This window comes from Adiantum capillus-veneris, chromosome 30 (assembly GCF_014529385.1).
Source record: "Adiantum capillus-veneris isolate H3 chromosome 30, ASM1452938v2, whole genome shotgun sequence".
Lineage (NCBI taxonomy): Eukaryota > Viridiplantae > Streptophyta > Polypodiopsida > Polypodiales > Pteridaceae > Adiantum > Adiantum capillus-veneris.
The window spans coordinates 25,238,175-25,251,430 of record NC_140960.1 but is presented as its reverse complement, the minus strand read 5'-3'; the positions used below and the strand labels follow the sequence as shown (position 1 = coordinate 25,251,430).

General features: G+C 44.4%; 1 protein-coding gene across 3 annotated transcripts in view; it reads left to right on the top strand.

Moving 5' to 3' along the window:
• LOC147417686 (stress response protein) overlaps nucleotides 1-10,548 on the top strand; it is a 29,528-nt gene extending 18,980 nt beyond the window's left edge. Inside the window, exons 5-6 of one of the 3 annotated variants that reach the window (XM_086506771.1) lie at nucleotides 10,021-10,237; nucleotides 10,357-10,548. In XM_086506771.1, coding sequence (XP_086362897.1) covers nucleotides 10,021-10,237; nucleotides 10,357-10,487 — 348 coding nt within the window. In that variant the 3' untranslated portion in view covers nucleotides 10,488-10,548. The other 2 variants (XM_086506770.1, XM_086506769.1) reach the window with 2 other exon arrangements.
• The last annotated feature ends 2,708 nt before the right edge of the window (nucleotides 10,549-13,256 follow it).

Below are 13,256 nucleotides of genomic sequence, written 5' to 3'. Positions count from 1 at the left end.
ATGCTTGTGGTCGTAGTCTGGGTGCGGTCTTGATGCAAGAAGGCCATGTCATAGCTTACGAGAGCCGTTTGTTCTCTAGGCCGGAGATGACAGCACAGATCTATGGAAAAGAGCTTTTGGCGGTTATCCACGCTCTTACTCAGTGGCGGCATTACCTACTCGGAGCGGATTTTACTGTCTTTACAGACCATCAGAGTTTGCGCTACTTCTTGTCACAGAAGCAGCTTTCGGAAAAGCAGATGCGGTGGGTGAACATCTTGTCACAATTCCACTTCCAGATTGTCCATGTGCAGGGACAGAAGAATGTGGTGGCAGATGCTTTGTCTCGGAAACCGTTGGTTCTGGCTATTTCCGTGATACATCATAGGAGCTTCGAGGATATGGTCGATCAGTATGCCACAGATACAGGTTTTGCAGATATGTTCACACGGATACGGGATGGGGAGACAGTAGCTGGATACTCCCTTCGGGAAGGCTACTTGATGAAAAAGACTATGTTGTGCGTTACACAGCCGTTGAGGGAAAAGGTTATGACTGATTGCCACTGTCCACCTTTTACGGGTCACCGCGGCATTGCTACCACCATGAAAGGGGTAGAGAGATATTTCTTTTGGCGGAGACTGAAGAAGGATGTGGAAGAGTTTGTGCGCAGTTGCTTGGTATGCCAGAAGGTCAAGTTTGACAGGCATAAGGCACAGGGATTGTTACAGCCTTTACCCATACCCACCCGCCCCTGGGAAAATATTGAAATGGATTTCACTTTTTTTGATCTCCCGAGAATACAGAATGATCACGATGATTTTCCGATTACATGGCACGTCTGAGACGATTGTCTTCGACAGAGACCCCAGATTTATGAGTTTGTTTTGGAAGGCAATTTGGGAGAACATTGGCACGCGGTTGCAGTTCTCGTCATCGTTCCACTTGCAGACTGACGGGCAATCTGAGATTGCCAATTCAGTGATTTTAGATTTATTGAAGTCCTGTATCTCGCATCAGAAGACTCAATGGGAAAAGAACTTACCTTTGGTGGAATTTGCCTACAATAACACGATACACTCTTCGACGGGGAAGACGCCATGAGAGATTGTTGAAACTGCTGCGAAGGTTCCATCCTTCCAGAGCACGAAAGATTAGAAATTTGAAGCGGATGAATATTCGCGAGATTTGGATACGGCTTTTGCCAAGGTTCGCGAGACTTTACAGAAGTCTCAAGAACGACAGAAAAAGGCAGCGGATCGCCATCGTCGCGACTGGAAACTGAAGGAGGATGATTGGATGCTCTTACTTTTGAGAAGGCACTCCTAAGAAAGAAACAGGGAAAGGAGAGGCTTTTTCCAAAGCTTAGTATGTGATACTACGGACCTTTCCAGATTACTGACAAGATAAATGATGTCTCCTTCCGATTGGAACTGCCAGATACTTGGAGGATTCATAATGCATTGCATGTGAGTCTCTTGAAACCTGTTAAGGGTGATGTGCCTGATGATGGGGAGCCTGATGAGCAACCCGAAGTGGAAGAAAACGAGGAGATCCTTGTTCCTGAACAGATTTTGGCACATAAGGATCCGAAGAAAAAGGGTAAAGTCCGAAGGCGGTTCTTGGTTAAGTTCAAGAATTATCCTGCACTTGATGCGAAGTGGATGGAGGAGGAGGACCTAGCAGATACTCCTCAGATTGTGAAACTTTACCTCGATGCTTTTGGTTTAGCATAGTCTACTCCAAATGGAACCCAGAATTCAGCTTGGCCGAAGATCTGGTGCAGTGGGATGCACAAGAGGGGAGTTACTCCACTCCTTTGTCAACAGATGCCTCGATTTTGATACTAAAGTCACTGATGTCTCTTTGAGCTTCAGGGATACTGAGAGCTGACAGTATTCTGCTGGATGACTTTATGAAATGGAATTCCTGATTATGATACTGATTTGTTCTTGACTTCTTGTGAGTACAGGAACTGATAGACGAAATGACTGCAGCATTTTGGTCTGATTGATCTCGAATAGACATGGTTGCAATAGGGGTTAGTCAATCGGACATCGATGAGGTCCCGATTGGACCTAGATGTGATTGCTAGCTACATTGCCGATAAATCATGGTCTAAGATCCGAATGAATGTTGAATGTCATGTGATGTCCTGTGATGTCTGGTGATGTCCTGTGATGTCGTGTGATGTGACTGTCGATTTTGTACATGTGCTAGATGTGTGTTCCTAGTACGTAGGTACTAATAGTCAGTGTCTGCTAAGACGGTTTATGGCTTTTGTCGGTTTTGCAGGCGTAATCGCGGTCGATTACAATGCTTTCAAGAGGGGGGTATGTCACAAAGTGATGACGTGGCGGACAGCAGAAACCCTAATTTCTGCCAGAAACCCTAAAATTCCTGCAAACCCTAATTTTTGCCAAAAACCCTAAATTCCGGAAATCACGGAGGCGGATTATTAATTTTTTTTTTTTTTTTTTTTTTTTTTTTGGAAAATGATAAGCGACGCGAATTTTGCTTTTGCTTTTTTTTATTAAAAAAAAAGAGAAAAGACTCTCTAAGAGAGAGAGAGAACTGATGCTTTTGATTTTAAAAGCTTTTGGGGCTCTGCTTTTGGGCATCCCTTGTAACCTTTAAATTAGTGGTGAGGGCCTCACTTCTCAGAGCATCTGGACGCAGAGTCTGAGAGTGAAACCCTAACCGCTCTCTTGTACTTTGATGATTGATTAATACAAAAAGAAATACCGAAAGGGGCGCCAGTCTTTGGGGCCAATATCTCTAGGCACGGAACTCCGCCGGGCCAGTGCAAATCTATTGTGATCTGTGAATTGTTTTGAAGTGGTTATTTGGTGCTGTCGCGGTTGATTCTTGACTTGGAGTGTCCAAGTTTGTTACAGTAAAGCTAAAGCACCTGCAAAACCTAAGCTAACTCCAAATGAAAAAGTTGCACAAGGAATTGTAGGAGGATACATCACGGCTGAAGAACAAGTGCTTTATGCTAAAGAATGTAGATGTTTTCAATGTCACGTCAAGGGTCACATTAAGAAGGCCTGTCCTAAGACAGTCCCACCTAAAGAACAAAAGGCACCCACAACAACCACAAGCACTATCACACACCAACCTGCATCTTCTCCCGACTCTGACACACACATTGATGAGTCTCTCATGAAGTGTTATGGTCATGTAAAGGGTTAGCGTTTTATCATATTGTTTGATCCAAGCAGTATGCATGATGTGATTAGTCCCCATCTTGTTGAGAGAGCTCGCCTTGAGGTTAGTCAGAAATCTCCTCTCAAGGTTTCTGGCTTCGCTCCTGGTATGAATTCTCTCATCACGAAGGAGTGTGATGTTTACCGTTCAACAAGCTTCTTTCAGTAGGAAATTTCTTGTGTCTCCTCTTTCAGGATGTGATATGATTTTGGGCATAAGATGGTTTCGTGAACTCAACCCTCTCATTGATTGGGAGGCTAACACTCTCACTTTACATGCCAAAACTGATTCCCCCCTCATCATTCATGTTGAGGAGGGCTTGCATTCTTTGCCTATCATCTCTCATGTGCAAGTAAAGCGTGAAGTACGACGAGGAGCACAAGCGGCATTCATCTATGGTGCTCCAGTTTCCTAGAGCATTCAGGCTCCAACTAAGTATTCAGAGTTGTTTACGAAGTTTAAACATCTCTTTTTGCAGGATGATCTTCCACCTCGTCTTCCACCCGAGCAGCTGGAGGACCATCGCATCGAGCTTATGGAGGGAGCACAGCTTGTTAGTAAGGCTCCCTATCGATTGAACAAGACACAGGAGGAAGAGTTCTAGCGACAACTCATGGAGTTGGTGGCTATTTCCTAATTGGATGAGATTGCCTGGGTATGTAATTTTAGTGCATCAAGACACTCGTGGAAGATCAGTGTGGTCTGGGTGTGATGGCTAATTTTACTACGCCGGAATATCAAGAGTTTCGATATGGACGAAAGGAGAAGCCAACTCCTTGATCAAAAGAGCCGAAAGGAGAAGTTAACTCCTTAACAAAAAGAGCAAACTGATTGTCCCTCGGAATGTCCCTTGGAATGATCCTCGGAAATTTTTGAGCTAACTTGAGTTGTTTTGCAGATATGTTGTAATCGCGGACGATTACTTTCTTTCAAGAAGGGGGGATGTCACAAACTGTTGACGTGTCAAAGCCCTGAAGAATGGAGCCAACTTGCAGATGTCGGTCGAGGGGCCTAAACCCTAAGAAGAACAAGTAACAAAAGAAGAAGTCCTACCAACTTATGGGGACCCCGTCCGATGGGGTCCAAGTGACAAAGGAATTAAAGTAAAGATGGACTCTCTCACACACACACAAAAGACACGCAGAAACTGATGACGTGGTTGCTGTATGGATTTCCGGCTTTTCCGCTGACAGTGTTGATGTGGCAGTTGTACGGAATTTCGTGATTTACGCTGGCGGCTTTTTGGCATTGCTTTTGGACCAAAAGATTTTGAGTTTGAAGGCTTTTCATGTAAATTGCTTTTCATAGGTCAAGGGCCTTTAAATATGTGCTAAGGGCTCATTTTTTGGCATGCTTCCTGGAGAAGGTGCAGAGTCTGGAGTACCGGCTTGTACTGTGTTGATGCAATATAAAGAAATACCGAAAGGGGCGCCAAGTTTTGGGGCCAATACTCTCTGGGGTGGAATTCCGCCACTCCGTGTCACGTGTCGTCTCTCTCTCTCTCTCTCTCTCTCTCTCTCTCTCTCAGTTCAGTTGTTATTTAAGTGCTAAAAGTCTGTTTAGTTTGTTCTTTTCTATTGGTACGTGGTGCCCGTCTTTTGACATTATTGGAGCGACCTACGGAATTCACCGAGGGGTTACTTTCTGTATGAGAGAGATTGATGAGGCCATTCCACCCAATTGGCATGCCTTGATTGAGGGACAAGCTACTTTATCTTCCCATCAAGGATGGTGGGTGTACTTTGATCCCATCTCAGGAGACCTGATTGTTGCTCAGCAAGTGACTCTAGTCTTTAGCATTGCCGACACTGGCCATCATGGACGTCAATTGGACTTTCAGGGTGAGGTTTCACTTGATTAGAGGCTGACTGTCCATTGGTAGCCTGTTAGAGTGGGTGGATCTTTCAAGAGGTGTGTAACCTGTTTTCACTGTTGAGGAGGCTCCACTTTGGAGACTGAATTTGGCAGGGCAAGCCCTTTGCTCAAATGGATTGGGATCCTAGAGAGTGGCATTGACCTTTGTTGAGCGATGAGGACGCCCTCTATCCTATTTTGAGTACACCTTCTCCCTCGGGAGGAGGCTTCTTTTGCGAACCCGGCATCCACCTCATTGTCGTGCCAGTCAGAGGTGTGGGAGGATCATGGCATTCTCCCAGCTTTCCAACGACAGTTTTGGTCCTGCATCTGGACCCTCCGGATCAGCCGCAGGATATGTTTTTTCATGTGGATGATGGCACATGTTGGATTGCCTATATGCACTTGGTCGGCAGTCATTGGCCATGATCCGACTTGTCAAAGATGTACTTTGGAGCCGGAGTCTTTGAGGCATTGTTTTTGGGTTTGTCCATATGTGCAACTAGTGTGGATGGCAGTTTGTTGTTTGTTGATTAGAGTGGGCATCCATGATGGGTTTGTGACCAATCACTCTTCAGATGATGCTAGATGTAGGGCATGAGTTGGATTTCTACCACCGAGACACAATTTTCACCACAACATCACGCTTTGGACCATGTGGAAGGCTCGCTATGCCCACATTTTGGGCTCTCAGTCCTCCCCTTCGTCCAGTGTTTTGACAACCATTTGGACAGAGCTACTGCATACTCTTCGTAGTCAGTGGGATTCTTCAGCCAACACCTCCAGGTCACCGGAGCAGTGTCGATGCGGCTTTCATCACAAATGGGCGAGATCTTCAATTCTTTTGCTTCGAGATCATGGCCACATCACATGGCATTATGCACCCCACAGTGGTTCCTTTTACATTCATCATACAGGCCACCTTGATGTATATATAGCTCACACCTTGTTAGCCCTCTTTTGTACAGTCGTACTTCCTCTGGGTGATAGGCCATTGTGCATCTCCAGAGGTCTCTTATGCACACAAAATACAGCCCCTTTTCTTTCCCACAGAGAGAGAGAGAGAGAGAGAGAGAGAGAGAGAGAGAGAGAGAGAGAGAGAGAGAGGACTTTCAGATGCACTGGCCCCAAAGGCTAAGGCCTGGCACCCCTTTCCGTATTTTGATGAGCACAAAGTACAACTGCCGGGAGGTGTGGTCTATGTTAGGCTTCCAAGCTGATCTCCAGAGCCAGCTTCTTAAATATGTTACATGGGCCCCTAATCTGGGTGCCCAAAAGCTGAGTTTTTCACTGCTAAAAACATCGCCTACCAAAGGCTGACACACAACTGCCAGAATTGCTGCCAAAGGACTGCCATGTGGCAGCCTGCAAATCGCGGTGCGTTTTATGGCCAAGTTTGCCATGTCATCCTTGCGTTTTACGGCTAGGTTTTGTCCAACCTCTTCACTTCAACGGCCCATCAGTGGACCTGGTCCCGTTAAAGGGTCTGCCATGTCGTCACACTTGTGACATAACTGCCCCCCCCTTAAAAGAGGAGTAAATAGCTCTCTCATCACACTTGTGACATAACTGTCCCCCCTCTTGAAAGAGGAGTAATTGCCCTCGATCACGCGTGCAAACCAGACATGAGACAGAAGCTAGCGTAGTAGACACTGACTCTATGGACACATGCACTAGAGTGCACACATCTAGCACTTGCACAATGACCACACACACACACACACACACACACACACACACACACACACGCGCGCGCGCGCGCGCCCATGCTCACTCACTCACATACACCCTCACACATTCACAACCTCACTCACATACACCCCACACACTCATACACACACAGTCACACTCCTGGGTTTGGTTAGGGAGGGTAACCGCTTTTTGGTGCTATTGTCTCGAGTACTATGGCACATCATTTGCTATCTCGGAGGATCTTTAGCACAAGCTGTTGCGGATGAATGCCAAGTGGAGGACCTCATCTTGTACTTTCATTGCTATTTTCTCATCACAGGAGCTTACCTCTAGAGTTGTCGGCAGTTCTCCTCTCACTTTCAGAGATAGATTGATCTTTCTGCATCTGTGTTATTAAGAATTTACATTAGTTGCTTTTAAAGACAGATATCAGGTCTTGAAGTATCTTGTCAAATTGCTTTTCTAGAGCTACAAACACAGTTTTGGTTGCCGGACATGTTGAGGCAGATGTATTCTATCTTTGGCATACCTTTTATGTGCTCAATATAGACCTAGACATCTGTGGCATCTATTAAGGCCTTCCATAGAGTTCCCACACACTGACTTTTGAGTGGAAAAGGGTGTTGCACTCCCAGAGGATTGTGGTTATGGGCAAACCAGACCAGTGCCTTAGATGTCATATGATGGGGCATTTGGTGTCACGTGACACATCCAACCCTATGTGTCCGTGGACAAGCTACAACATAACAAGGGTTCCGTCAGTCGAGTCAGTCTAGATTAGAAGTGATCTGGCACTTTTGCGAGTCTATTCGTAGACCGTGCATGCCCAGTCACTTAGTGTAGATGCATATCCTCTGGTTGCACACATCATGATCATAAGCATTCCCATCAAAATCCATTAGAATCAGTTAGGGGAATTTTCTAGTGATTTTAGCCTATTTTTCCTATTTTTGACAATTTTCACTTATTAATTTAAGTGACTTTTGTTGGGAACTGAGTATGGCAAATTGGGTAAGATAATATAGAAGAAAACCCAAGTTAGCACTAAATGGCAGAAGAGGCAACCTAGGCGATTCCACCCCAAGCAGGACCACTAGTGTTTTTCCCTCCCTTGCCTTGGCGTTTTTCAGCACACACCCTCAGCATCGCCAACAGTCACCTAGCGTTTTCAGATTCCCCATCGCCAGCAGTCACCTAGCGTTTTCAGCCCAAAATGCAGCAGTCCAAATCAGCGTTTTTCAGCCAAAACGCAGCAGTCCAAATCAGCGTTTTTTCAGCCCAAAAACGCAGCAGCAAATCAGCGTTTTTCAACTGCTAGATCAGCGTTTTCAGCAGCAGAGATCAGCCCCGACTGCAGCGTTTTTGATTGCAGCAGATTTCAGCTTTGAGCGTTTTTGGACAGCAGATAAAGACATCCAGTTTTCAGCCCTAGTGTTGGCCTCGTCATCTCCGTCGTCGTCGTCGACATAGCCTAGACTTGCATCAGTCACATGCATCATCATCATCATTGTACCAGTTTGTGCAATCAATAGTAGACCACTCTCGCAGACGAGAGTGGGGCCTTCGGAGGAGGGTTTTACAACGTCTCTGGTGTCGTATCTCTCTTCTCTCTCTATCTCTCAGTCTCATACACTTGCACGCACAGTATCCACTCACTTTGTTTGTGATCATAGCACTCTCTCTCTAAGAACGGAAGGTTCTCCCTTCCATAAGAATAAAAGGAACCTTGAGCACATTACAGAACACTCATCTTGAGCAAAGCGCAAACATTCATTCCGTTGCACCTTACATTTGGTCAGGGATTTCCTTACGACAACAAAGACAGACTAGTCGCAGGAGGAGATGGCCCTTGCAACCACAGTAGACCCGACAGAGTTAGAGTCAATAGCGGCAGAGTGATCAGCAGCAGGGCAGACACATAAATAGAGACAGAGATAGGCAGGTAGACAGGGATAGGTACATCTTGTCCTTGTTTACAGACGGGTAGTGAGACGGAGGTTGGATGAGGCAGAGCAGGCCCTTGATAGCCCTTCTGATGAGAGGTTACTAGATCGGGATTGAGAGGATATTTCAGAGCAGCTGGAAATACAGACAGAGCATGCGGATCAGCAGTCAGAGGCAGCTTAGGATCAGCCTGAGGCGCCCTAGGACAGGCCGGTTTAGCAGAGTCAAGACTTTGGACTTTTTGGAGATTCAGTCACAAGTGCCTCTCAGAGCAGGCACTGTTGGGGGAGAGCAAGAGAGTGAATCTTTTCAGTTAGTTGAAAAGTTTGACTATTCAGCAGGTTTTGCGATACCAGAAGATGTCCCTATTTCCATGTCTTTGCCTGCTTATTTGTGTGTGTGTGTGGTCAATGGAGATTTCTAGAGACATCTTTGATGGGTTGTTGGCCACTATGTGTCGTCTTTTTTTTTTGAAGGACGTGAGATTTTTTTTGGTTCAGAGAGATCACCTATGATCAAAAACTACAGACTTACATGATATTTCTTGGATGAAGGAAGCTGTCTATGATATCCTACAAGAGCAGACAATGGTGGAGGCTAGCTACCACATGGATATTAGAAAGTTTGCAGATTTGTATGCAGAGAAATGTTCATCTTGGTACCTTGGCTTTTGTGATGGAGGACAAATTGGTCATTCGTTCCTGTCTTACAGTTTGGTTGTGCTGGAGATGTGCATCCTATTTTGGGGTGCCACATGCAGAGATGGTGGAATGGATGCGGATGATTTTGGAGGCACAGTACATGGGTTTCCTTTGTTGAGTACACTGTCCGAATTGAGGGGCAGATCCTTGTGAGGCAGCAGCATCCCCCTCCCTGTCTGCACCAGTCTCGACACTAGTCTTGGCAGCGACTCCCTCCTGCTCTGGAGCCGCAAAGTCAGCGGCCTAATATCTTATTTCATGTGGATGATTGCAGTGTGCACATGCATGACTCCCTGTTAGCACTTGGGCCGCGATTATACTTGTGTGTGCGTGCGTGCGCGTGCTGGCCATGATTATACTTATGTGTGTGTGTGTGTGTGTGTGTGTGCACGTGCTGCCCTTGACTGATGCAAGAAGACATTTAGTACTTTCTCTGGCAGGTGGGTTTGGGCTTTAGCAGCAAATTAGGTTCAACCCAATTATTAAGTGGCTTATAAAGAAGTGGCTGTATTGATAGCCATTCTAAATCCAGAGGGGTTTGCATTTTTAATGCTATTTTGCTAAACACTAGCTCCTCATTGTACGTCTCTTAGTTGATTTTCTCTTGGTAGGCCTTTAATCTACCTTGCCTGTATTTCAGGAGTCGAAAAAGAAGCGGAAGCATTCAACTGACAGCGAGTCAGAATCAGAGGATGATGAAAGGCACAAATCGAGGCGAAAAGGGAGAGAAAAGATCAAGCGGGAAAGAAAGGAGAGAGAACGTAAATCACGGAAGAAATTATCAGCATCATGCAGTGATGATAGCTCTGCAGATAAGGCTTACGGGCCCGTCCCTCTCTCTTCTTTCTTTGAAGCTTGTAAGTCCTAGGTCTACTAAACACAAGAGCCCTCTGGACAAAGCAGTCCACACATCCTTCATTGGCATACATGCTATTTTAATAACCATGATCCTTTGATGAGAAAATTTGTATTCTAGATTTCTTCTTCAGCAAGGTGCCGGAGCCTCATCATTCTTGGAAAATTCTAGGCATTTTCCTCGTGTACATGTCTCCGCATTTCTCTTGCTTTGATCAATACAGGAACTTGTGCTTGAGGAATGACTTGTGAAGACGTCTCCTTTGTTTTCATTTGTTGTGATGGAAATAACACCTCATAAAAACAAGAGTTATTATTTGGTTTTTAACGCGCCGTGATTTCACCTTCATAGATGCAATATACCATTCAGCAGGAGCCCCCCTTAGGTATCCCTCATAGCAGCCAGGGCAACATACGGTTGGGCGAGAGCCTTGCTAAGGCATCCTTGATAGCCACCATGATGTAAGGCTTGCTGGAAAACTGGATGAAATGTGTAAGATGTGATGCCAAGATTGCGTATCATCCAAGGTGAAGGTCATTATGCAGCCAACTATATTGCAATGGCCAAAATACATTAAAAACATAACAGAAATGCAGGATTTTTAAAAAAATTTAGTGATGCATACATCGTAACGCTTTATCCACATTGTGCTAAAGCGCCCATTCTTCATCGACTGAAGTCATCACCTTGTGAATTCAGGGGCACAATGTTTTACATTTGCCTCTTCATTTAATTCTACTTGATCGCATGGTGACCCCTCCTAATTAGAGTTTTCAATCGGAACTTGCGAGCACAAGCAATGATGAAATTCTACCAGCTTGTATAGCATGTCATAAATCTTTGCAAGTTTTATGCAGAGTTTTTAATGAAAGGAATTCATATTACTATGGAAATGTAAGCAATGAACTTGAATAAAAAGTAGGATTGAATGACAGCAGCCAGGAACCAGGATTGATAGGAGTGTTGCAAGGCTCTTAGCAATTGAGTGAGCCGCTGTTGTTTCATAGCACTAACGTAGTGGGACTCAAATCTGACGACAACTTGTGTTGCCCATAGTCCTTGAAATGATGCATTCTGATTTAGCAACTATTTCATAGGTCCCCAAAGCTTTGCAATAAGTGCATTGGCAACATTCATCACATCGATGTTCTTTGGATTTTCATTTCGTACACCAAGTCTCTATTTTCCTATAGGAGGTCTGGTCCTAGAGATCCTAGAGATCTGCTTGGACAACGCCTCATTCTTCTACGTCCACACCTTCCTTCTTCCTACTCTTGGATGTGTCTTCTAAATCACTATCCAAAAGAGTTAATCCTGGTAAAAAATCCTTCAGTAGATGACTCCCTGAAAGTGTAAATTTTATTTCCCTCTTTGGCCCTTCTCTTTCTTAGCTTGTTGCTCCAGTTTCAAAGGCCTTTGCATCATATCGTTAAACTTTCTAGTTGGTGTTGATGCCACTTGTTCTCTGAGTTTTCTACTTTTGAACCCACTCAAGAATCATGCACGCATTCATTTCTCTAATGGTGGTTCCTTTAATTGCCTTGTGAGCTCTTTTATTTTCTCAACATAACTCCTAGCCAATAGCTTCTCTTGCATGATCTTATCTAGCTCACAGAGAATATCCTCATCCCCTCAATTCTCGCTATATTCCAATAATAAATCTTTCTTCAGTTTAGTGTATGTTCTCAGCTTACAGATTGGGTAATGATAGTACCATTTTCGTATAGAATCTTTTGGAATTTGAGAAAAATACTATGTCCGGTCATCTTTATCGATATCCTTCAGATCAACCTATTGTTCAAACACGTGAATATGAACATTTGGGTCATCTATGTGCCTCCCTTTGAAAGTGGAAAATGCTATTTTCATATCACTGGATCTCACCCTATGTCTGGATTTGATGTGATGATCTGATTCCATTTCTCGTCTTATCATTGTGATCAGGTTTTCTCTCCCAATGTTTGTGCTTGTCATGATAGTCAATGTCTGCTTTCCATCTCTCACTATAGTCGTCATCAGTCTCTGTAACTATGTCCGGCTCCTTCCCTTGATCAGCTTTTTTTTGTGTGGGATGTGATTGGCGTCAGTATGAATTTTTGCTTTACCCTTACCATCTGAATGTCGAGAGCCATTGGAATGAGAACGTCTTTCAACTCTCTCTAAGTGTCGTGTTCGTAAATGTGTTGAGTGTTTAGAGGCTCGATGTTCCTCGGCCCCTCTTCTACCTGGATTGGCATTAGTTTCTTCACCCTATGAGCGTTGTTGCTCCTCATCATAGCTTTGCTCTTCCGAGAGCCATTGGAATGAGAACGTCTTTCAACTCTCTCTAAGTGTCGTGTTCATAAATGTGTTGAGTGTTTAGAGGCTCGATGTTCCTCGGCCCCTCTTCTACCTGGATTGGCATTACTTTCTTCACCCTATGAGCGTTGTTTCTTCTCATCATAGCTTTGCTCTTATTCCTCAGCTATTATGCTGATATGGTCGTGATCCTCAACAAACACTATAGTAGTTCTCCTTCCTCACACTGAATGACATGGGGGCATTCTGAATAGCTGATTGACTCTTAATTCTAAGTTGGAGGTTTATTCTTGTCAAGAGCTATAGCTCATCACCATGATTGCCAAAATGGAATGAGTTGGTCACTTGACAACTATTCCAAAGATTCTGAGTCAGATGTCAAATCTTAGATCAAATTAGTTGAACAGAATCGTACTTCAAAAAGATCATATGGTTCATAAGTACAAAGTTCAAAAGTATAATTGGCACAGCACTCAGCGCTCACAAGCTCTATTAGATGCCTAGCGACTAGAATTTCAATATCTACAAGAGTTATAATAGATACAAAAGTTTCAATCCCCAAAATGAGATTAATGGGTCCTATTTATAGGTATCTGCACTAGGGTCTGACTGGTCGCACAATCACACAATGTTGGGCAGGTAACTCATTCAGTTGAAACCTCATGCAAGATATTCCTAAAGCCAGTTCCCACCTTCTACACAAATACACACATCTTTACCAA